Source organism: Balaenoptera acutorostrata, chromosome 15, assembly GCF_949987535.1.
Source record: "Balaenoptera acutorostrata chromosome 15, mBalAcu1.1, whole genome shotgun sequence".
Taxonomy (NCBI): Eukaryota; Metazoa; Chordata; class Mammalia; order Artiodactyla; family Balaenopteridae; genus Balaenoptera; species Balaenoptera acutorostrata.
This window is the reverse complement of record NC_080078.1, coordinates 20,598,845-20,624,252: the sequence shown is the minus strand read 5'-3', so window position 1 is coordinate 20,624,252 and position 25,408 is coordinate 20,598,845. Positions and strand designations below refer to the sequence as shown.

The following is a 25,408-nucleotide window of genomic DNA, read 5'->3' as shown; positions in this document are numbered from 1 at the left end:
CCTACTCTGACTGATGCTGTTGGTGTGGGCTTTCATGACCTTTGTGTTTCAACACAGCTTCTGTATTCCTGCAGCTTTGCCTCAGCTCAGCCGGATTTCAGCCCACCTGTGCACAAAGCCACACAGCCCATTCAGATGGAGAAAGGCTATCTTAAGTTTTGATTTAGAGGTTTAAAGTTTTTTTTTTTTTTTTTTTTGGTTTCTCATCTCTGCTTCCTTCCTCCTTACCTGCATGTGCCTGGAGTCAGGTGATAAACTGAAGATGCTGAGCTGGGTTCGGCCTGTCCTTTGGTCCTGGGGAGTATCTGTTCACAGTGAAGACTCTGGTTTGGGGGTGGGGGTGGGGAGCTCCGAGTGACCTGACTCTGGCTGGTGCTGCATTTGTGTGGGATGAAGGGTGTCACTATCTGTAACCCCCTGTTGGGTGGGAGACCCTCTGGGAAGGCTGAGGAGCAGGAGGCAGCCAGGTGACACTCGGGCATCCCCACTCTGTTGCCTGCATCTTTGGAGCCTGACAAACTTGATTCCACTCCTGTCTCTCCCACTTCCTTACTTTGTGACCTTGGACAAGTTACTTCTCTAAGCCTCTGTTTAGTCATCTGGAATACCAGGATAATAACTCCTCTCTCATTGGCCATTATGAAGCTTTAATGGTGTTATATGGAACGCTTAGCACAGTGCTTGGCAGAGAGTCTGCTGAATTCATGGTGGCAGTAAGAGTCACAGTAGTTGATTATCATTTTGTTGTTGTTATTTGGCAATCTCTTGGATCAGAATCAGAAGTGGAAGAAAACTTGGAATCCAAGTTTGCCTAGTACAAAGCATGATGGAGCTCAACCCCATGAAACAGTGGGTAGAAGAATCATGCCAGGACCCTGTGGGAACCTGGTTCCTAAGGGTGGGAGAGATGACCAGGGACACTGGAAATCAAGTGGTGATGCTGGGGTAGGGATATGACAGTTTCTAACCCATTTCTTTTTTTTTTTAATTTTTAAATTTTATTTTATTTATTTTTTTATACAGCAGGTTCTTATTAGTCATCAATTTTATACACATCAGTGTATACATGTCAATCCCAATCGCCCAATTCATCACACCACCATCCCCACCCCCCCCTGGCTTTCCCCCCTTGGTGTCCATACATTTGTTCTCTACATCTGTGTCTCAACTTCTGCCCTGCAAACCGGTTCATCTGTACCATTTTTCTAGGTTCCACATACATGCGTTAATATATATTTGTTTTTCTCTTTATGACTTACTTCACTCTGTATGACAGTCTCTAGATCCATCCACGTCTCAACAAATGACCCAGTTTCATTCCTTTTTATGGCTGAGTAATATTCCATCGTATATATGTACCACAACTTCTTTATCCATTCGTCTGTTGATGGGCATTTAGGTTGCTTCCATGACCTGGCTATTGTAAATAGTGCTGCAATGAACATTGGGGTGCATGTGTCTTTTTGAATTATAGTTTTCTCTGGGTATATGCCCAGTAGTGGGATTGCTGGATCATATGGTAATTCTATTTTTAGTTTTTTAAGGAACCTCCATACTGTTCTCCATAGTGGCTGTATCAATTTACATTCCCACCAACAGTGCAAGAGTGTTCCCTTTTCTCCACACCCTCTCCAGCATTTGTTGTTTGTAGATTTTCTTGATGCCCATTCTAACTGCTGTGAGGTGATACCTCATTGTAGTTTTAATTTGCATGTCTCTAATAATTAGTGATATTGAGCAGCTTTTCATGTGCTTCTTGGCCATCTGTATGTCTTCTTTGGAGAAATGTCTATTTAGGTCTTCTGCCCATTTTTGGATTGGGTTGTTTGTTTCTTTAATATTGAGCTGCATGAGCTGTTTATATATTTTGGAGATTAATCCTTTGTCTGTTGATTCGTTTGCAAATATTTTCTCCCATTCTGAGGGTTGTCTTTTCGTCTTGTTTATGATTTCCTTTGCTGTGCAAAAGCTTTGAAGTTTCATTAGGTCCCATTTGTTTATTTTTGTTTTTATTTCCATTACTCTAGGAGGTGGATCAAAAAAGATCTTGCTGTGATTTATGTCAAAGAGTGTTCTTCCTATGTCTTCCTCAAAGAGTTTTACAGTGTCTGGTCTTACATTTAGGTCTCGAATCCATTTTGAGTTTATTTTTATGTATGGTGTTAGGGAGTGTTCTAATTTCATTCTTTTACATGTAGCTGTCCAGTTTTTCCAGCACCACTTATTGAAGAGACTGTTTTTTCTCCATTGCATATCCTTGCCTCCTTTGTCATAGATTAGTTGACCATAGGTGCGTGGGTTTATCTCTGGGCTTTCTATCTTGTTCCATTGATCTATGTTTCTGTTTTTGTGCCAGTACCATATTGTCTTGATTACTATAGCTTTGTGGTATATTCTGAAGTCAGAGAGTCTGATTCCTCCCGCTCCATTTTTTCCCCTCAAGACTGCTTTGGCTATTCGGGGGCTTTTGTGTCTCCATACAAATTTTAAGATTTTTTGTTCTAGTTCCGTAAAAAATAACATTGGTAATTTGATAGGGATTGCATTGAATCTGTAGATTGTTTTGGGTAGTGTAGTCATTTTCACAATATTGATTCTTCCAATCCAAGAACATGGTATATCTCTTCATCTGTTGGTATCATCTTTAATTTCTTTCATCAGCGTCTTATAGTTTTCTGCATACAGGTCTTTTGTCTCCCTAGGTAGGTTTATTCCTAGGTATTTTATTCTTTTTGTTGCAATGGTAAATGGGAGTGTTTCCTTAATTTCTCTTTCAGATTTTTCATCATTAGTGTATAGGAATGCAAGAGATTTCTGTGCATTAATTTTGTATCCTGCAACTTCACCAAATTCATTGATAAGCTCTAGTAGTTTTCTGGTGGCATCTTTAGGATTCTCTATGTATAGTATCATGTCATCTGCAAACAGTGACAGTTTTACTTCTTCTTTTCCAATTTGTATTCCTTTTATTTCTTTTTCTTCTCTGATTGCCATGGCTAGGACTTCCAAAACTATGTTGAGTAATAGTGGTGAGAGTGGACATCCTTGTCTTGTTCCTGATCTTAGAGGAAATGCTTTCAGTTTTTCACCATTGAGAATGATGTTTGCTGTGGGTTTGTTATATATGACCTTTATTATGTTGAGGTAGGTTCCCTCTATGCCCACTTTTTGGAGAGTTTTTTTCATAAATCGGTGTTGAATTTTGTCAAAAGCTTTTTCTGCATCAATTGAGATAATCATATGGTTTTTATTCCTTAATTTGTTAACATGGTGTATCACATTGATTGCTTTGCATATATTGAAGAATCCTTGCATCTCTGGGATAAATCCCACTTGATCATGGTGTCTGATCCTTTTAATGTGCTGTTGGATTCTGTTTGCTAGTATTTTGTTCAGGATTTTTGCATCTATGCTCATCAGTGATATTGGTCTGTAATTTTCTTTTTTTGTAGTATCTTTGTCTGGTTTTGGTCTCAGGTTGATGGTGGCTTCATAGAATGAATTTGGGAGTGTTTCTCCCTCTGCAATTTTTTGGAAGAGTTGAGAAGGATGGATGTTAGCTCTTCTCTAAATGTTTGGTAGAATTCACCTGTGAAGCCATCTGGTCCTTGACTTTTGTTTGTTGGAAGATTTTTAATTACGGTTTCAATTTCATTACTTTTGATAGGTCTGTCTATATTTTCTAATTCTTCCTGGTTCAGTCTTGGAAAATTGTACCTTTCCAAGAATTTGTCCATTTCTTCGTGGTTGTGCATTTTATTGGCATATAGTTGTTTGTAGTAGTCTTTTATAATCCTTTGTATTTCTGCAGTGTCAGTTGTGATTTCTCCTTTTTCATTTCTAATTTTATTGATTTGCGTCCTCTTTTTTTTCTTGATGAGTCTGGCTAAGGGTTTATCAATTTGGTTTATCTTCTCAAAGAACCAGCTTTTAGTTTTATTGATCTTTGCTATTGTTTTCTTTGTTTCTATTTCATTTATATCTGCTCTGATCTTTATGATTTCTTTCCTTCTACTGACTTTGGGTTTTCTTTGTTCTTCTTTCTCTAGTTATTTTAAGTGTAGGGTTAGATTGTTTATTTGAGAGTTTTCTTGTTTCTTGAGGTAAGATTGAATTGCTGTAAACTTGCCTCTTAGAACTGCTTTCGCCGCGTCCCATAGGTTTTGGGTTGTCATATTTTGATTGTCATTTTTTTCTATGTATTTCTTTATTTCTTCTTTGATTTCTTCAGTGATCTCTTGCTTATTTAGTAGTGCACTGTTTAGCGTCCATGTATTTGTGTTTTTTACAGTTTTTTTGCTGTAATTGATTTCCAATCTCATAACGCTGTGGTCAGAAAAGATGCTTGATAAGATTTCAATTTTCTTAAATTTTCAGAGGCTTGATTTGTGACCCAAGATGTGATCTATCCTGGAGACTGTTCTGTGTGCACTTGAGGAGAAAGTGTATTCTGCCACTTTTGGGTGGAATGTTCTATAAATATGAATTAGATCTATCTGGTCTATCGTGTCATTTAAAGGTTGTGTTTTGTTATTTATTTTCTGTTTGGATGATCTGTCCATTGGTGTAAGTGGGGTGTTAAAGTCCCCTTCTATTATTGTGTTACTGTTGATTTCTCCTTTCATGGTTATTATCATTTGCCTTATGTATTGAGGTGCTCCTATGTTGAGTGCATAAACATTTATAATTGTTATATTCTTCTTGGATTGATCCTTTGATCATTATGTAGTGTCCCTCATCTCTTGTAACAGTCTTTATTTTAAAGTCTATTTTATCTGATGCGAGTATTGCTACTTCAGCTTTCTTTTGATTTCCATTTGCATGGACTATCTTTTTCCATCCCCTCACTTTCAGTTTGTATGTGTCCCTAGGTCTGAAGTGGGTCTCCTGTAGACAGCATATATATGGGTCTTGTTTTTGTATCCATTCAGCCAGTCTGTGTCTTTTGGTTGGGGCATTTAATCCATTTACATTCAAGGTTATTATCAATATGTATGTTCCTATTACCATTTTCTTAGTTGTTTTGAGTTTGTTTTTGTGGGTCTTTTTCTTCTCATGTGTTTCCTGCTTAGAGAAGTTTCTTTAGCATTTGTTGTAAAGCTGGTTTGATGGTGCTGAATTCTCTTAGCTTTTGCTTGTCTGAAAAACTTTTGACTTCTCCATCAAATCTGAATGAGATCCTTGCTCAGTAGAGTAATCTTGGTTGTAGGTTTTTCTCTTTCATGACTTTAAGTATATCCTGCCACTCCCTTCTGGCCTGCAGAGTTTCTGCTGAAAAATCAGCTGATAACCTTATGGGGATTCCTTTGTATGTTATTTTTTGTTTTTCCCTTGCTGCTTTTAGTATTTTTTCTTTGAATTTAATTTTGGTTAGTTTAATATGTGTCTTGGTGTGTTTTTCCTAAGGTTTATCCTGTATGGGACTCTCTGTGCTTCCTGGACTTGGGTGACTATTTCCTTTTCCATGTTAGGGAAGTTTTCAACTATAATCTCTTCAAATATTTTCTCAGAACCTTTCTTTTTCTCTTCTTCTTCTGGGACCCCTATAATTTGAATGTTGCTGCATTTAGTGTTGTCCCAGAGGTCTCTGAGATTGTCTTCAATTCTTTTCATTCTTTTTTCTTTATTCCACTCCTCAGCAGTTATTCCACCATTTTGTCTTCCAGCTCACTTATTCATTCTTCTGCCTCAGTTATTCTGTTATTGATTCCTTCTAGTGTATTTTTATTTTTCATTTCTGTTATTGTGTTGTTCATCTCTGTTCTTTAGTTCTTCTACATCTGTGTTAAGCATTTCTTGTATTTTCTCAATCCATGCCTCCATTCTATTTCCGAGATTCTGGATCATCTTTACTATCATTACTCTGAATTCTTTTTCAGGTAGATGCCTATTTCCTCTTCATTTATTTGGTTTTGTAGGTTTTTACCTTGCTCCTTCATCTGTGACATATTTTTTTGCTGTCTCTCTCTTTTTTTTTTTTAATGAATGGGATTGTGTTCCTGTCTTACTGGTTGTTTGGCCTGAGGCTTCCAACACTGGAGTTTGTAGGCTATTGCGTAGAGCTGGGTCTTGGTGCTGAGATGAGGAACTCTGTGACATCTCACTCCGATGAATATTCCCTGGGGTCTGAGGTTCTCTGTTAGTCCAGTGGTTTGGACTCAGAGCTCCCACCGCAGGAGCTTCAGCCCGACCCTGGGCTCATGAACCAAGATCCCACAAGCTTCATGGGGTGGCAAAAAAAAAAAAAGAAAAAAAGAAAAAAAGAACACTAACAAAGTAAAAAATAAAATTAGACTAGGAAACTAACAGATATGTTAGAAAGAATAGAAAAATAAAAATATAGATGAATGAACAACTGAAAGGTATATCAGTACCACAATAGTAAAAAAGAGGAGGAGGGAAAAGAAAATAAAACGGGTGGGGGAAGGCCTTGGCTGTGGAGAGTGGGACCTAAGCAAGGGCGAGGTTTGGGCGGTGGGCGGGGCCTATGCTCAGGACCCACAGGGCTGGAAAAGGCCCTGGGGGCTGTGGGGGGTGGGGCTTAGGCTCAAGGAACAGAAGGGGCCCAGGCGTGCCCCCCACCCCTGGTCTCAGAGGGAAGGGGACCTCACCTGGGAGCCCAGCAGGCTTCCTGGGCTCGAGTGGGCGGGGCAAACGCCCTCCTCTCCTCTCCTGCTCCTCTGGTCTCGGAGGGCCCCTCCCGCCTGCCTCTCCTGGTCTCCCTGGCCTCCCTCCTATGCCCCCAAGGACCCATGCGGCCTGGAGGGGGCTTTGGAGGGCAGGGGATCAGCTTGGGAGCTCAGCAGGCTCCCCGGGCCCGAGTGGGTGGGGCAGTCACCCTCTGCTCCTCTTCTGCTCTTCCCAGAGAGTCCCTCCCACCTGCCTCTCCTAATCTCCCCGGCCTCAGGGGTGCCTATCCTGTCTGGCCTCCACTTCTCCTCCCCCCTCAGTCCCCCTGCATCCTGCTGGTTCACTATGGGGTTCCTCCCATCTCCTTGGGTGTCAGAGTCCCCCACCAGCGGCCCGCAGGCACCCTAGTTGTGGGGAGAAGCCAACTCCTCGTCTTCCCACACTGCCATCTTGACTCTCCCTCCTGCACTGTTGTTTCTTGACTGCTCTTCCCTTGTGTCTGCATCCCCTCTCTACCCTGATTAGCAACTGTTTGAACCTGCCCTTTGGAACTCAGGGAAGGTCGTGGAGGCTGAACAGAAAGGCTCCCGTGCCCAGGAGCCCCGCAGGGTCCTGCTCGTTTCAATAGTATGTGGTCAGAAATGCTTGAATCCTCCCTGAGATTCCTCACTAAGATTTATCCATGGAGGAAAGTGCAAAGCCAGCAAAGAGCAACTTTATTGTTAGTTGGGGTTTTGCTTCAAATCTTGAAGTAGAGCTCATGAGGCCCTTGGGAACTCCTTTTTTCTATATTAGGTAGGCCTAAGGACATTTAAAACATACTCAAAACTAATTCTTGGCTCCTATAGGTTAACATATCAGGGAACCCAGAAGGAAATACAAAACCAAGAGGAGAGAGAGCACTTGTCCTAGGGCTTGGAGTGGAGCTGGTCCAGACCATTCATGCCCAACCTTCTTAGAGTGAGGCCACGGCCACCCAGCAGCCTCCTGGGAGAGGGAGAGAAAGAGAAAGATGGTGGCGCAGCTTTTAAAGCCTGTGCAGGCTCCACCCACCGAGGCTGGGCCAATCAGTGTCTTGGACTCTGACCAACCAGATAGGTTCTCCTCCATTGAGGCTGAGTAGAGGAGTGAGAGAAGCCTTGAGCTCCCCCTTCAGGCCAATACCAGTGGTGAACAGGTGTTTCTTTTTAGGCAGATTTGAGACACTCATTTCTCAACTTTAAGGTGAATTCTCAAAGGCCAGGGAAGTGTCTTATGGCACAGAGCACTGGGACTATTTCCAGGAACCAGATGTATTTCTGCGTCTCATTGCCTAAGAATGGAAACATGGCTGGTTAAGCCATCAACTGGGAGCCTTTAGTTTCCTTTTTTGATTTCCAAAAAATTGTTACTAGGGTAGCACCTCAATCCTCGAGCAGGACAAGTGGCTCCTGGGGTCCTTCTGCAGCCTGGGAGCCCTGCAGGGTCCCACAGCCAGAGCAGAGCTGACCCAGCCTCTTAAACTTGGCTGTTCAGAGCTGTGCAAGGGCCAACACTTCATCTGCCTCACCTCAGAGGCTTGGAATGTCATGAAAGAAACTTTGTAACTCATTAAGAAGATGCAGGCCAACAAAAGCCTTCAGGGATGGACGGGATTTTAGGCAGGCTTTTTGAGACAGAGTTTTCAAGCAGCAAAATTCACTTTCTTTACATATAGTAAAATTCACCGCAGTTGATATATAGCACATTCCAGTCACCCCATAGAAGTTCCCACATGCTGTCCCTTTGTTGTCAATCCCCTTTCCACCCCCAATCCTTCTTAACCACTGATCTGTTTTCTGTCCCCATAGTTTTTCCTTTTCTAGAATGTCATTTAAATGGAATCATATAGCGTGTAGCCTTTGATTTAAACAGAATCAAACAGCATGTGTTTGACAGCTTTATCTTACCCTAATGCTTTTGAGATTCATGAATGTTACCTGTATCAGTAATTCATTCCTTCTTACTGCTGAGAAGTATTCCGTTGTGTGGACATGCCACACTTTGTTTATCCATTCACACGTTGAATGTTGAATACTTTGGTTGTTTCCAGACTTTGGCTATTATAAGTAAAGTAGCTATAAACTTTCAGGTTTTTCTGTGGATAGATGTATTCATTTCACATCTAGGAGTGGGACTACTGGGTCATATGTTATAAGGGTATGTTTATAAGAAACTGCCACACTGTTTTCCAGAGAGGTGCTACCATTTTGCATTCTCCCCAGCATTGTAGGAGAGTTCCAATAGTGTTCTCTCCACATCAGCACTTGGTATTGTCAGTATCAATTTTCTAAAATTTTAGCCATTCTGGAAGGTATAAGGATTATTTTTAAATTTTTTAAATAACAGTTTCCTAAGGAGAAATGCTCATCATTTTAATAGCACATAAAATAATTTCTACTTATTCTGTCAATTTATTTGCTTACTTGTTCATTTTCTGTCTCTGTTAGAATATGTTTATAAAAGGCACCTGCATCAATAAATAAATGTGAATGGATGAATGAATGAATGAATGAATGAATTAGGAGATGGGTAGCATATAGCAAAGGCTAGAACATCAGATCAGCCCTGGGTTGGAACCTAGGGCCCATGATTTTAACTTTTCTCTTTCATAGAGAAAGCAACTTTCAGGTTGGGATGGGAAAGAGAAGAAGGAATTTTTTGGTTAGAGTAGCTCTTGAAGGAGAAAGGCATCATGCAGAGCCAGAGAGTCATGAAGGGCATGGCATATTTGGGAGTATGAGCAAGTCCTGTGTACTGAAAACATAGTGTGTGTTTGGGGGCATAGTTGGGATCACATGGGGGAATCTAGTAATAATAATGCAAAAGCTTATACTGCTTACTGTGTGCCAGGCTGTTCTAAGATCTCTACATAGGTTAATTCATTTATTCTTCCCAATGGTTGTATAGCTTATATCATTCTCTCCATCATACAGACAAGGAAAATGAAGCAAAAAGAAACTAAATAACTTGCCCCAAATTATGCATCAAAGAAGAGCCCATGCAGTTTATGCTCCAAAGTCTGGACCTTTAACTAGTGCACTACATTGCCAGGTTAGGAAGAACATGTTAGTTAGTTAAGGAATGGTGTAAGCTGCTGTAACAAATACCCCCAAATATAGTGACTTGAACAAGACAGAAGGTAGGTTTTCTCTCAGATGTCTGTCCAAAAGGACAAAGTTCAGGGCTGGTGGGTCCAAGTTTGGGTCAAAGGTGGTCACTTCCACTTCTCACCATCTTCCAGCCAGTGGGAAGGGAAAAAGGGGCCCTGGAGGCGTACACCTTCCTTTTAAAGGAATGACTGAAACACGTACATCCCGTTGGCCAGAACTCAATCACATGGACACACCAAGCTGCAAGGGAGACTGGGAAATGTGGTCTATAGTTGGGCAGCCACGGTCTCTGCTAAGACTCAAGGGTTCTGTTATTGAAAGGAAGAATGGGTATTGGTGGAAAACTAGTAGTCTCTGCCACAGCCTGTAGACTATTCATTGGACTTTGAACTCTGTCCCGTAGATGATGAGGTCCTACTGGGGAGGTTTCATGCCCAGACTTGGGTTTTAGATCATCCAGAAGTTGCTTGGCTGATAAAGGAGAGAGAGGTAGGAGCAAGGGGACCTGTTTACCTGATCTGTCTGGTGTTTTGTTTGCCGTCCGTGAAGTCCTTGCTGCAGACAAGAGTCAGTAGGTTGGGTTCCCAGATGGAGGACTTGCAGGCACAGTGAGTGTGCTGGGGCAGGATGGGAGCCATCAGCTGTCTTAGTCATTCATTCATTCAATGATTACTTATCAAGCACCATGTTTGGGCACAGAGCTCCAGTGATGGTCCCAACAAGTATGATGAATGCTGGGGGCCGAGTTCACTTCTCTAGGAGTTCTCCAGTGATGCTCAGTGCAGTGTGAAACCGTGGCATGCCACACTGATGCCAGCCTCTTTTGTTTGTTTCTTTTGACCTTAGGACCCCCGAAGCAAACACAAGTTCAAGATCCACACATACTCCAGCCCCACGTTTTGTGACCACTGTGGGTCACTGCTGTATGGACTCATCCACCAGGGGATGAAATGTGACAGTAAGTACATTTGCTCTCTGGCAGCCTCTGCTGACTGGGCTGCTTCCTCATGGTCTACACAGAACATTCTCCCAAGTCCTGGGTGGGCTGGGTACCACTTGTTTGTTGCTGAGTAACAATAACCATTTATGTAGCTCATGATTCTGCAAGGCTGTCCTTTGGGCCTGGGCTGGGCTTACTCATGCCTATGTGGTGGGTTAGCAGGTTGGTGAGGGGCTGTCTGGGCCTGGAGGGCCTCACCCACCTGTCCGCAAGGATGGCTGGCTGTCACCTGGATGATGGGGATGATGGGGATGATGGGGGTTGGGGGACCACGTGTCTTTCGTCCTGAGCAGGCTAGCCTGGGCTTGCTCACACGGAGGTCCCAAGTGCTTTAAGAGGGCAAGTCCCACTGATCAAAGCAAGTCACATGGCAAGGTTCACAGTCCGTGTGGGAGGGGACAGTCCACAGGTGTGGACACAGGGAGGCGTGGACAAATCGGGGCCATTCCTGCAGCCACGCACACAGCTGTTGCCAGCACTGATATGCGGGGCTGATGCCTTTCTCTGCAGAGAGGAAATCTGCCTCCCTTCAGCACCTACAGTTTATGCTAGAAGGGGGGTGGGCGTGTGATTCTCTGACCAGGCTGGGGTGGGAAGAGGCAGGAGGGGGCAGGACTTCTCTTTACTAAGTGAAGGACTGAATGGCCCGAGGGGTGGGGGAGCCAGCAGGCTTTGAGAGCTGCAGCTGCAAAGGGGACGGGGTGGAGATGTGGGGCTCAGTGCTGGTGGCTCCCAGAGGCCTGTTGACCCCAGCAGGCTGAGCAGTCATGAGGCCAGAGTGTCCCTGTCACAGGGGTCCTGAGGCCCAGAGGACAGAGAGAGAAACTCTCAGGGGCAGAGAGTGACAGAGAGGAGTATGGGTGTGGATGGGGAGGAAGGGAGCAAGAGACAGAAACACACAAGCACAGACAGGGACGGATTCAGAGGGCAGATGACACGGGTGCCCAGGTGTAGGGAGCGATGGGTGAGGCTACAGAGGGGCCCAGCTAGAGAGAGACTCAAGCAGGAGGGACAGACAGACGGACCAACAGACACAATGATTGGAAGTGACACAGAGAGAGATGCACTCAGTCAGGCTCCTGCAGAGATACCGAGATGGAGAGAGAGCAGAGACAGGCAGAAACACACACATGGAGAGACACAGAAAGAGATGGATACAAAGAGACATGACACAGGCACAGAGCATGAAACAGACTTATTCATAGGTGCAGACGAGGCAGCGAGAGACACATGCTGAAGCAGAGGAGCAGAGACCAGGAAAGAGACGTACACCGATATGGGTACCGAGAGACAGACAGAAACAGAAACAGGGCAAGAGCCACAGAGACATGCGTGGTGAATGGGGGCTCCCAGGTAGACACATAACAGAGGCAGGGAGAAAGTGGTGCAGGTGCCTTCTTCTTGTGGGACACTGATTCCTCTTAGCGCACGTGGGGCCCCAGGTGGGCCTCAAGGACAGAGAGGGGTGGGTGGGAGGCAGCTTGGGCTGACGCAGAGCCCCGAACGTGGGCACTCAGGTTCCAGGGGGCTCTCCCTTCCTCCCCACCATCCTTCTCTCTCCCCACAGTTCCTTTCCAGTTTTGTAATCTGCCTGCTGCCTCCTGGAGCTTGGGCGGGCTGAGAAGGGGTGTCCTCAGCACCCCCTGCCCCTGGGGATGCCGTGCCCCCAGTTCCCCGGGGAATCTCCTGAAATGCAGGCCCCATGGGGTGATCTAGCCTCTCCTCCTGGCTTCTCAAACTGGAACGAGGGTCCCCTAGAGAACACTGGACTCCAGGCACACCTTCCTGGACCAGCCGTGGGACTTAGGGGAAACCAACCACCCACTGAAAGAAGCACAGATGTACTGCAGGAGTGTGGGAAGGGAGCCTGTATTTATCGTATCACACAGGAGACATGAAGGTCCCATTCAGACCTATTCCATTCGTCTTACCCTGTGTCTGATTCTTTTTCTTGCAGTTAGTTTCGGTGGATACTGTGCGGGCTCTGCTCAGGTCCCAAGATGATGCCACTCCCAGGGGGTGGTTCATGGCAGGTGCCCGGGTGCAGAGGCCTGGTCCTCTTGCATCCGTTTGGGACAACTCTGAAGGGTCACTGGAGGTCCAGAGTTCCCCTTACTGTCAGCCTCGGGCCTCCTCGTGGGCGAGCTCCTCCCGCCCAGGAGCCCTTGTCGTAAACCTGCTCGCTCACAACTCCCATTCTCAGACGCTTTCCATGGAAACCAACCTATGGGGCGTCAATATTTAAAAATCGGGAGATGTCACACACAAGTCAGGATTCCTGCTTAATCTTGAAAAATGGGGCAATCTCGGTAATTTGGGGCATGCGCCCTGCGTGGCTGCTCCTGGGTGGGGACACTGCGCTGCCTGGCGGGTCAGGTCCCGCCACACCCGCAGCTTCTCTCGCTGCGTTACCTGCTGCCCGTGCTGCTGAGCTTGGTGCCTCTGGCTTCAGAGCCGTCGGGGCTGCGCCAGGTGCCTCAGCCTTTCGGGAGGACGGACATGTTCCTCCTCTTTTGTCCATCAGGGCCTGGGGTGTGGGTCGGGGGCGGGGGAGAGTTGGAGAAGCCCTTCTGAGGAGACCTGGGCAGGGTGGGCACGGCCGGCTGGTCTCTGCCAGCTTCGGAGGGAAGGAGGGGAGCAGGAGGGGTCCAGCCTGGACCAGCCTGAGCCGCGCACCCTCCCTCTGTCCCCGCAGCCTGCATGATGAACGTCCACAAGCGCTGCGTGATGAACGTCCCCAGCCTCTGCGGCACAGACCACACGGAGCGCCGCGGCCGCATCTACATCCAGGCCCACATCGAGAGGGAGGTCCTTATCGTTGTCGGTAGGTGGCGCTGGGGCTCCCGCTCCGGTTCCGCTAGGTTCGGACCTGGCTGGACCGCTGAGTTAGGGGAGGGGAGGTTGGTGGAGGGATGGGCGGTGCAGGGGTGGGGCGAGAGGTGCGGTGACACTGCCTTCCTCTTCTACCCCCTCCCCCCGCCGCCGCCCCCCCCCCCATTACAGCCCATCCCCGCTGTAGGCATCCTTAGAGACTATCCCCGCAGGGCGAAGCTCTCAGCGCCTCTGGTGCGCTGGAGCTTAGAGTTGGGGCACCAGCAGTACATTACTTTTCTCGAAGACCTCAAAGGAGCCAGTAGAGCAGACAAAATGCTGAACACCTTAGTTTTATGGCACTGTGCGCCCCTGGGGGCTTTCCATGTATTTGAAGTATTTCTTTCTTAAACCTGACGGCGGCCTCTCTGGTCCCTGTTCTGTTATTCTCCATACTTTTCATGCTTCTGAAATACTTCATAGTAATAAGAAAGAGGGATAATATAGCCTCTTATGAGACGTGCAGCGTGGTGTCTGTCCCTCCTAATGGAGCATTCACAAAATGCTTGGCTCTGACATGTGCAGCTCAAACAAAATGGAAATCTGGCTGTGCTGGATGGGTAACTGCTCAGCCATAAAGCTACGGTAAACGCAGCACTGAACTGGACCAGAATGGGACTAAAACTTTGTTTTTTAAAATTTATCTTATTATTATTATTATTTTATTTTTTATGTATTTTTTGGCCGCGCTGTGCGGCATGTGGGATCCTAGTTCCCTGACCAGGGACCAGACCCTCGCCCCCTGCATTGGAAGCACGGAGTCTCAATCACTGGACCGCCAGGGAAGTCCCCAGAATGGGACTAAAACTTTGAAGGAATTCTCCCCCAGAGGCTTGTGTCAAACTTCTTAGAATTTACAGTTTGTTAATTTAAACAAGGTTTTATGACTTGATATCTTAGGAAATTGATCATAGAAGGGATTGATTTTGCAAAAATTGGTCTGAGGCCCTGGAATGGTTCAGCAGCTCTGAAGCACTGAGCCTACACCACGTAAAAGTTGAAAAATAGCCCTGTAAAATATAATCCCTGTTTTAAACTGAGGTTCATGACACCCAGTGGGCTCTTATGGAACATGTATTGCGTTGGATTGTTTTTTCCTCTGAAAGGAAGGCAATGGCTGACCTGACTTCTTCCCAGTGAAATGCTTGAGGGTCCCCTCAGGGGAGGAAAGGCCTCGCGAAAAGCTGGTTTCCCACACTGTCTAAACTTCCTGGGCTGGAGGGGCAAAAATGAGACCTTGCTGCTCTCTACTGTTATTCTGTAGGAACTACACTGGCTCACATGTTACTAGGGCCAGCCAACCTTCAAGGAACCCATTGAATGTGCAGTGCTCAAAACCAAGCCACAGCATAATGCTCTCAAGGTCCATCCATTGTTCCCACCACAAAAAAGAAATAATTATGTGAGGTGATAGAGGTGTTAGCTAATGCCAGGGATGTAATCATATTGCAATATACAAATGTATCAAATCAACACATCCCTACACCTTATACTTACACAGTGCTATATGTCAGTAATATTTCAATTAAAGAGAAAAGACTTACATGTTACCTCTTTCAATCCTCAAAACAGCCTTGTGAAATATCTATTATACTTGTTTTATGAATGAAGATACTGAGGCTCAGAGAAGTTGTGCTTCTGAGAGCTCACACCGTTTGTAATCATCATCATCATACAACAGTGGCTAACATTTGAGTTTTTAAGTGTGTTAATCACTCTGCAAAGCACTTATAGGCAATATCTTGTTTAAAAATTTTCAGTAACTCTGATGAGCTAGGTAGTATTATCGTTCTACCTATCAGAAAACAGCCTTAGAGAGTCACACGTGGCATCCCCTAGGTCTGTTCACTATTGTGATATACTAGGTTACTTTTTGGTTTAGTTCCCTGCATTAACTCTGCCCCCATACCTTATTTATTCCCTCTGTGGTTTAGCTGCATTACCTCTTATGTGTGTTTCTTGGGCACTTTGTTTCACGTGGTACAGTACAACCTCTCTTCCAATTCGAGGTCAAAGTCTTTCCCCCTGAATCACAGATACACTGTCTTATATCCTGATCACAAGCTGATGATTTTCAGGCAATCCCAATGAGGGGTGTGGTATATTTGTTTCCTAGAGCTACTGTAACAAAGTACCACAAACTGGGTGGCTTCAAACAACAGATATTTATTCAGTCACAGTTCTGGAGGCTGGAGACTAGCAGTCTGAAATCAAAGTGCTGGCAAGGTTGGTTCCTTCAGGAGGGCTCTGAGGGAAAGTCAGTTCCATGCCTCTCTCTTAGTTTCTGGTAGTTGGCGTCAATCTTTGGGGCTCCTTGGCTTGTGGCTGCATCACTCCAATCTCTGCTTCCATCATCACATGGCATTCTTCCCTGTGTGTCTCCAAATTTCCTCTTCTTCTAAGGACTCCAGGCATTGGATTAGGGCTACCCTAATCTAGTATGACCTCATCTTGACTTGGTTACATCTGCAAAGACCTTATCTCCAAACAAGGTCACATTCATATGTATTGGGATTAGGACTTGAACACCTCTTTTAGGGGGATACAATTCAACCCATAACAAGGGGAAGGAAGAAAAGTTAGGACTCCCTTAAAGTTAAGGACAGAATATCTGCATGCTCAGGGTTCTGCTAGCACTAACTGAATAGCTACCAATATACTAATAGCACTTTGTGGTTTTCCAAGTGCTTTGATACTGGGTCATCCAATGGAGATAGTGGTGTTGCCAACATACAGAAGGGGAAACTAAGACTCGGTGAGGTTGGACAACTTGCCTGATGTCTCGTGCAGAGCAGGAATGAGCACCTGGGCCTCCTGTCTGCAAGTCACTGTGCCCTGCTATTGCCTCTTCACCGTGCCAGGCACGGTCAGTACCTGGTGCGGGATCATTGATTGATTGATGATAGAAGAACCTGATGCTTTGACTGCAGTTCTCTAAACACAGAGCCGAGATGGAGATTTTTGCTCAAGTGATTTACTGGGGCTGCTCATGAGATGAGGAGTGAGGATAGAGCAGGGAAAAGCTGAGTGAGAGTGTGGTCTCCATTGAAGACCAGCTTTCGCTGGGTCCCGTGGAGTCCTGGACCACAGATTATAGCACAGGGTCAGTCCCTCCTCGAGGCAAGAGGGCTGTTCTGTTAGGGTCAGACACTGCTATGGGCTGAATTGTGTCCCCTTAAAATTCACATGTGGAAGCTCTAACCCAATGAAATGGTGTTTGGGGATGGGGTCTTTGGGAGATAATTAGAGTTAGGTGAAGGTGGGGTTCTTACGATGGGCTTGGTGGCTTTATGGCCACATGAGGGCACAGCAAGAAGGTGGCCACCTGCAAGCCAGGAAGAGGGCTCTCGCCAGCAACCGAATTGGCCTGCACCTTGATATTGGACTTCCTGCCTCCAGAGCTGTGAGAAATAAACATCTATAGTTTAAGTAACCCAGTCTGCGGTATTTTATTTCCGCAGCCTGGGCTGGCTAAGACAGTCAGTCTTTGCTCCAGGCTACTGGGATTGAAAGTGGGATGGTACCTCCCAGAATCCATGGCTTCTGTGAGACTGAGGGCAGCTATCTGGACATGGGGCATCTGTGAGCCATTAACAGCCAACACTCACGGTAGCCGGGAGCTGGGTGCCTTGGCCCGGGTGGAGGGGAGCTGGCAGGGTCTGGGTCTCCTGGGTGTACCTCTGATCTCCCAAGCATCCTTCTGGTTTCATTGTTGGGACTCCAGGCGCTCCTCCTTGATCTCAGCCAGACGAATCAGAGAGAAGAGAGCCCTTCCCAGCAGTGTGAGGCCAAACATGACCTGTGGTGTTGAATCGCCCCGCTTCATTCAGACTGTAGAGGCACGTCCAGTGTTGGTACTTGCCACTCACCAGCCCAGGACTCCTGAATGTCACATGCTCTTTGAAATCCCACCATCTCCAGAGGCACCAGGCTACAGGTGCTTCTGAAAGATCTGAAGGTTTCCTCATCTCCTCTGGCTCCTGAAATCTTGGCTTTATATCTGCTGTCAGGGATCTTGCAGGTCAAACTCAGAAGGGAAATCCAGTCAGTTCTCTTTCTTTAAAAAGCTCATCCCTGGTTCCTCATTGCCCTTAGGGCAGACTAACTGTAACGTGGTAATCTCATTATCTATTCTCTGTCTCCTTGCTTTTCTTTAATCCTTCATCCCCTCCAGGCTGCCACCCACCATAGGACATCTGCATACTCTCTCCCCTCCATCTGGAGTGTTTGCCCTTTTGTCTTCTTCCAGCAGTTTACTCTTCCTCTTTCTGTAGGTCTCAGCTCATTCTTACAATCAAGGACACTTCCCTGGACCTCCCTTTATTGTAGACATTCATGGTATCCTGAACTTGAACTTGTGTCAACTGTGGTTTTATGTTGGGTTGATTAGTATCTGCATCTCCCTCTGGGCTTTAAGCTCCGTGAGAGCAGGGCTGTGTCTGTCTTGACTCACCACTGTATCCCAGCACCTAGTGTGATGACATCACTAAGTATTTGTGGAATCAGTGGATATATGTGTGAAGGAGATACCACTAGAGGATCCTGATGGATACCAGAACTTCACAGGTGATCCCCAAATCAGTGCCTTCTAAAGTGAGGAGCTAACGTTCAGCAGATAATCCAATTCACACCATCATCCTTAAAAGAAGGGGACCACGCAGAAAATCCGAAGGACCAGGTCCAAGGTCAACAGCAAGTATTACTGGGACTGGGACTCACCCTTTGGAGCCATAACTACCCTCATTCCCTGGATAATGTAGAAAAGACACAGAACAGTGGGACTTGTAGAATCACAGGAAATCATGTGGACATCGTGATGCCCTGTGTTACCATGGAGGGGAGGCAGTACAATCAGAAGCCCTGATCAAAGTTGTAAAATGCTCCTGGAGGGTATGAAGCCCATGTCCTTATATATAAAATAACCCTTTTCAATTCAGTATCTCCCTATTAACATAGCAACTAATATCCCGTTATTAACATTTCCATCTACATTGCAGCAGTTTGCAAATCCTTAACCATATCCATAGTTCTATCTCACAAAAATTGGGGCTGTTCTTAAAAAAAGCAGAGGAGCAACGTTTTGGATGTTTCTCTTTGGGACACCCATTCAGTGTTCTTACAATGTATTATGTTGTACACAACCTTCTCAGACTGAAGCATCTCCCAGAAAGACTTAGGAACTCCCAATACTTTGTATTTAAATCCTTCCCAAGATCTGAAAACCACACATCAAAAGAAGAAGAGCACCATAGGAACATAAATCCTTGACAGGCTATTGGTAAAGGTCGAGGATCGCATCCACCTGTACACTAGCTTCCAAAAGAAGCCTTAAAAGCATTCTTAGGAGAAAGGAAACTAATGCTGAAGGCTCAAAGAAGCCCCTCCTGTTATGTAAAGAACTGTTTCTAGGTAGAAAAGGTTCTGCCCACCACGGAAATTCTTAACAAGGGGGGAAGAGTTCAAGGAAACCAACGAGGGCCCTTCTATTTGGGTATCTATCTTCCTTCCATAACCAATATGGCAGGACAAGACCAGAAGAGCAGAGGGCAGGCCTGGGTATGGTGTACCTGAGGGATGAGGTGGGAGGCGGGGGTAGTTTGGTGTTTAGGTGTTTACAGTGTGAGAAAGGTGGCACGTTATAGGTAGGAAGGTGAGATGGGCTCAGTAAGCACAGATGTTCATTCATTCATTCATTCATTCAGGAAGGGCCTGACTACCAGGTTGTATCCATTGACAAATGAGATCTCATCTTTGCCCTCGGGGAGCTCACAGCTTAGTGGGAGAGATAGATAATTATATTACAATGTGGCAGATGGTGTGATGGTACCATGGGAGCCCTCAGAGGGGCACCTGAGGCTTCCTGAAGGAAGCCATGGCTGAGTTGAGTCTGTAAGACGTATAGGAGTTATCTGGGTGGAGCAACCTTTGTGTCAGGGTAAATAAGAAAAAAAATATCAGCTCTGTTTATTGAGTTCTTATTACATGCCAGGAGCTTTACACAGATCAACTAATTAATCTTCAGAACAATCCCCTGTCGTAGGTATTATTATTATCCCCATTTTACCTGTGAGGAAACTGAGGCACAGAGCCGGTTAACTAACTTTCCCAGAATTGCACAGTAAGTGGTGAGTCTCATATCTAAGCCCAGGCAGTTCAGCTCGATGGCCCTCATTCCAGGCAGAGGGAATATGGTGAACAAAAGCCTGGAGGCTGGAAAAATGGCAGGGGATGGGGGAGGCTGTTAGCTGTTGAGTGTGACTTCCCTTCCCTACGTTCTAGTTATAAGCTCCTCTGGAATCTATTCACTCACTCTGCCAGTCATTCACTTATTCATTCAACAATATGTATTGAGTTTCCATTGTTTGTCAGGCATGTTCTAGACCATTGGGGTACAACAGGGGGCAAGACAAATCTCTTTTCCTGGACAAACATCACAACCTAGGGTCTTGGCAATTCCCTAGGACTCTTGGAATTTTTTCTCATCTTTCTTCCTTTTGTTTGCCATGGAGAATTTCCTTCTTGTCAGGTTACATTCACTGCCCGAGTGTTTTTCAGACACTCTCTGTCCATTTCCTCTTTAAAACCTCAGAGGTTTGGGAGTTTGGGACACAGAGCCAGAATGACCTGAAGGCTATTTCTGCTTTTTTCCTGTCACATCCTTCCCCGAGCTAGCTCTCTGATTTAAGGGGAAAGGGAAGGAGGGAGGAAAAAGGAAATGTAATGAAGAAAAACCCAGACGGATTAGTATCTCAAAATACTACCCAGCCATGCATCAATTGCAGGGATATAAAATGACCACAAGCTATCCAGCAATCCCACTCCTGGGTGTATATCAGGACAAAACTATAATTCAAAAAGATAATCAACTATACCTCAATTAAAAAAAAAAAAAAATCACAAGCTAGGCCACTAGGGTCCACTAGGGGGCAGCCTTTGCCTTCAAAGCCATTCTTCCCCCCAAAATCTTTTTTTTTTTTTAATTTTTTAAATTGGAGTATAGTTGATTTACAATGTTGTGTTAGTTTCTGCTGTACAGAAAAGTGAATCAGTTATGCATATACATATATCTACTTTTTTAGATTCTTTTCTTATGTAGGTCATTACGGAGTATTGAGTAGTCTCTGTGCTCTACAGTAGGTCCTTATTAGTTAACTATTTTATATATAAGAATCTCTTTCAAGAGATGCCCAGATCTTGCAGAACAAAGTGAAACCACAACACCATCACTGTCCGTAATGGAAGGTGTCACAGCAACAGTTATCCCCTTCTCCCCCCATTAAACAGGTGAGTCACGGGGGCCCAGAAAAAGGAATCACTTCTCAAGGCCACACATCCTGGAGTGGGGATAGGGCCCAGTTCTTGTGGATTTCCCACTCCTTTATTATACTACTGGTTAGTATTTTTCCCCCAACATTTTATTATGAAAAATGTCCAGCATACAGCAAAGTGGAAAGAATTTTACAGTGAACAATCATTTATCCGCCACCTAGATCCTGCCATTAACATTTGCTTAATCACGTGTCCATCCATCTCTCTCTCCATCTATCAGTTTGTCTTATTTTTGACACATTTCAAAGTAGATTGAAGACATCAATTCAGTTCCCCCTAAACACTTCAGCCTGCACATCATCAACAAGAATTCAAAACGTATTTACAATTTCTTTAAACTTGTGAGGTAAAATTTACATACAGTGAAATGCACACATCTTCAGTGTACAATGGCTAAGTTTTGATAGATGTGTAACCCTATCCCCTATCACGTTCACCCTCTTTTTTTGATGTCACAGCTGCCGTTGAGGATCTGGCGAAAGCTGTGAACACCATTCTCAGAGCAATCCCCCTGTATGCCAACATGCATGCCCCCCACCCCTGCGGACTCCGGGAATTAGGGCGCCAGGGCACCTAAGATCTTTTAGATTATATTACACTTGATAGTTGTTAAATTTGGGGGGGGGTGTAAATTGTAATGCAGTAAAATAGATCTGTGCAAACCACTTCATTGTGTACTCACTGGAGAGCACATTCCCTTAAAACAAACTTAACAAGACACTCACGTTACTTTGCTTCTCTTTAGTGTTTTTGTAATGAAGTTGAGTTAAATCCTATCTCTACCTATGGAAGTTAACCATCTTTCTCAATGCATTATAGATAGTTGTCTGCACACCGCTGAGGCCAGGGCAAGAATCCCCTGCCCACCCTTCATGGGAAGCCTTTTGACTTGGTAGGTGGTAGTTGGTGTCTGGACACTGAAGGAGGTGGAGTTGACTTGAGAAGATGGAGGGAGCTAAAGTCTTTCTACCCAGTGTTCCTTCTCTTGTTCCCTGAGTGTTTAAGTCTTGTGAGAACTGTCAAACCCAGACCGCTGTCTGAGGCACCCAAACCTCGGGATGTGCTGGGTACGCGGTCGTGGTTCCTAAATGCCTGCTGAATGGCACTGGTGGGGGCCCTGCCAGGACCTGCAGGGCTGTGACTTGTTACCGCCTTTGGGGGAAGTGGTCCGACAATATCTATTAAAATATATATATATATATATATATATATATATATATATATATATATATATATATACACACTTTGACTCTCGAATTTCCCTTTTGGGAATCTATCCTATTGAAATAAATCACTAGCATCGAAGGAAATAACATCCAGAACGAGCATGTTTATTGATGTTTTCTTTGCAGTGGCAAAGAATTGGAACCAGCCTAATTGGGCTAATATCCATTTTATGAGGTATTATGCAGTTGTTGAAAACGGTGAGTCTAACTGGGTGTGTGGGGTTTCTGTGTGCCCTACGCAGGTACGTGGGGGAGTTTCTTGCCTTTTGGGAGGTCTGAGGTCTTCTGTCAGCGTTCAGTAGGTGTTCTGTAGGAGTTGTTCCACGTGTAGATGTATTTCTGATGTATTTGTGGGGAGGAAGGTGATCTCCACGTCTCACTCCTCTGCCGTCTTGAAGGTCTCTCTCTGTGTGCGCTTTAAAATCCCATACCCCTTGCTGGCGGACAATCTCAGTGAAACGGGGTGCGCCTCGTCCACTAGATGGCAGGCTTTACCGTGCTCTGCTTCTGCAGGGACGGCCACAGGTGGAGGCAGGGTGGTGTGTGCCTCCCAGCCCACCTTGGCCATGACATTTCGCCTGTCGTGAAGCTTTGGTGTTAGTATCTCAGGGGCCAGAATCCCCTTTTGTCGACCGCCTGAACCTCCCTGCGTGCCCTGAAATGGTCCTCACGCAGCTCGGAGCCCTGGCTCATGTAAAATGACCAGAGCCCTTCTCTGCTGTGCCTTTGTCTCCTGCCGCAGGGGAATAAGGCATACCTCGTTTTTTCCGTCATTAGCTCCACCTGCCCTTCTCCCTGGCTTGAGGCAAGTCTGTACAATGTAGTCCAATCTACAGGCCAATATAGTCTAGGATCCCAGAGCTTGCGCAAGGGCTTTGGGGTCAGGCCTGGGTTCGAATCCTGCTTCCCCTACTTCTTCAGCAAACACTCGTCAGGTGCGTCCTGTGTGCCAGGCACCTTACCATCACGAACAAGACCGCGCTTGCTCTTGTGTACTGTGTTCTTTCTTTCTTTCCTTTTTTTTAACATCTTTATTGGAGTATAATTGCTTTACAATGGTGTGTTAGTTTCTGCTTTATGACAAAGTGAATCAGTTATACATACACATATGTTCCCATATCTCTTCCCTCTTGCGTCTCCCTCCCTCCCACCCTCCCTACCCCACCCCTCTAGGTGGTCACAAAGCACAGAGCTGATCTCCCTGTGCTATGAGGCTGCTTCCCACTAGCTAGCTATTTTACGTTTGGTAGTGTATATATGTCCATGCCACTCTCTCACTTCATCCCAGCTTACCCTTCCCCCTCCGCATATCCTCAAGTCCATTCTCTAGTAGGTCTGTGTCTTTATTCCTGTCTTGCCCCTAGGTTCTTCATGACCTTTTTTTTTTTTTTTCTTAGATTCCATATATATGTGTTAGCATACAGTATTTGTTTTTTCTTTCTGACTTACTTCACTCTGTATGACAGACTCTAGGTCCATCCACCTCACTACAAATAACTCACTTTCGTTTCCTTTTATGGCTGAGTAATATTCCATTGTATATATGTGCCACATCTTCTTTAGCCATTCATCTGTTGATGGATGCTTAGGTTGCTTCCATGTCCCGGCTATTGTAAATAGAGCTGCAGTGAACATCTGTGTCCTTTCTGATGATGGGAGACAACCACTGAGCAAACAGAATCCTTCTTTATGTGATAAAGGTTATGAAGGAAATAAAATAAGGCCGAGGGCTAGCACTTTCCCAGTGTTCTCATGTAATCCTATCAATAGCCCTGTGAGAGAGTTACTAATATCATCCCCATTTTACTGGTGAGGCACACAGAGGGAGGTTTATGACTTGCTCAAGTGCCACAGCTCCAAAGGGGTGGAGCTGGGACGTGAACCCAAGTGTCGGTTCCAGAGCGTGAGGCTCTTGAACACCATCTCTCCCACCTCTGTCCCTCCTTGGGGGTGGGGGTAACACCACTCCCTTTTCTGAAACACTTCCTGTGTCCGGCCGTGCCGCGGACCGCACAAGCACAGCTCCCGCTGTTAGAGTGATTCTCCCCGGGCCACCGAGGAGGAAGTGGGTGCAGGGCCCAGCTGCCTTGCGCTGATGGAGACGTTGCTTCCCAGGGCTCCGTTTTCCCAGTACCCCCCGCTTGCCCATTTTTCTCCTCCAGGAGCGTTCGAGCCAGTACTTGCTGGGCTATGAGGCTGATGATACCAGTTCTTCAGGTCAGCCTGCCTGTTTGCAGAAAGGCTGACTTCATCGGCCACGACCTGCCCAAGAGGCTGGCTGAGCTCCTAGGTTGTGAGAGGCGGACTAATGGGGAAGGCCTTCTCTTCAGACCTCACTGTGGTAGGGCCAGGGGCTCTCTCTTCCTGCTTGGAAGGTAGGGAATACCTGGATGGCTCAGGAGGACGAGGTGAAGGTGGTGGAAGTACCCACCTCAGGGCCACGTGGCTGTGGGTATCCCACAGGCTGTGTGTGCAAGCGTTTAGAACACCACCTGGAACATACTTGGGGTGCCCATATGTATTTGCCGCTAGTCTGGTCGGCGTGGTTTACCCAACCCTTTCCAAGTTCCCTGGTTGATTTTTGCAGGATTTGCCAAGTTTGGAGTTTCCTGTTTAGTGAGCTTTTTCTTTCCTCCCAAAGTGGCATGTTTTCAGGACATCGTTTCTTGGGTGAGAAGTCCAGCTTCTTGGAGACTGTAATGGGCAGGCAGAGAGAGGGGTCAGAGGCACCCCTAATAAATGTCAGCTGTTGTTTTCTCTCTTGTTACTACCCTCCTGGGTACCATATGTCCTGGAAAACTTACAACACTTAAGCTGACTCTTTGATGAGGAAGTGAGGCATTTGGCTCCACTGAAGTGGCCTGAGAGGGGGTACCTGCCCAGCTGAGGAGTTCAGAGGACCTCGTTGCTAAGCCTGCCACTTTAAGACACTGTCCCGGTTATATATGCAGCCAGCATGTACTAAGCACTTACTGTGTGCCAGGTGCTTTAAGGGAAGCATCGCATGTCGTGCTCACCTCCAACCTTTGAGGTTTCACCCCCATTGTTCAGGTGAAGAAGCTGCAGCTTGGAGAGGTTAAGTAATTCATTTAAAGTTGCACAGTCATGAAGTGGCAGATCTACGGTTCAAAGCCGGGCTGATGCCAGAGCCTGTGTGCCTAACCTCTACCCCATCCTGCCTCCCTGGGTGCTCAAGCTGGTGGAACTGAGGGCATCCAAAA

The 25,408-nt window shown here is 45.8% G+C and overlaps 1 protein-coding gene across 2 annotated transcripts in view; it reads left to right on the top strand.

Annotated features, from left to right (window-relative positions):
• Positions 1-25,408, top strand: part of PRKCB (protein kinase C beta) — a 308,214-nt gene that overhangs the window by 151,259 nt on the left and 131,547 nt on the right. For both annotated transcript variants that reach the window (XM_007186310.2, XM_057530083.1), the window contains exons 4-5: positions 10,608-10,719; positions 13,457-13,585. In XM_007186310.2, the coding sequence (XP_007186372.2) occupies positions 10,608-10,719; positions 13,457-13,585 (241 nt within the window). The remainder of the gene's footprint in view (positions 1-10,607; positions 10,720-13,456; positions 13,586-25,408) is intronic.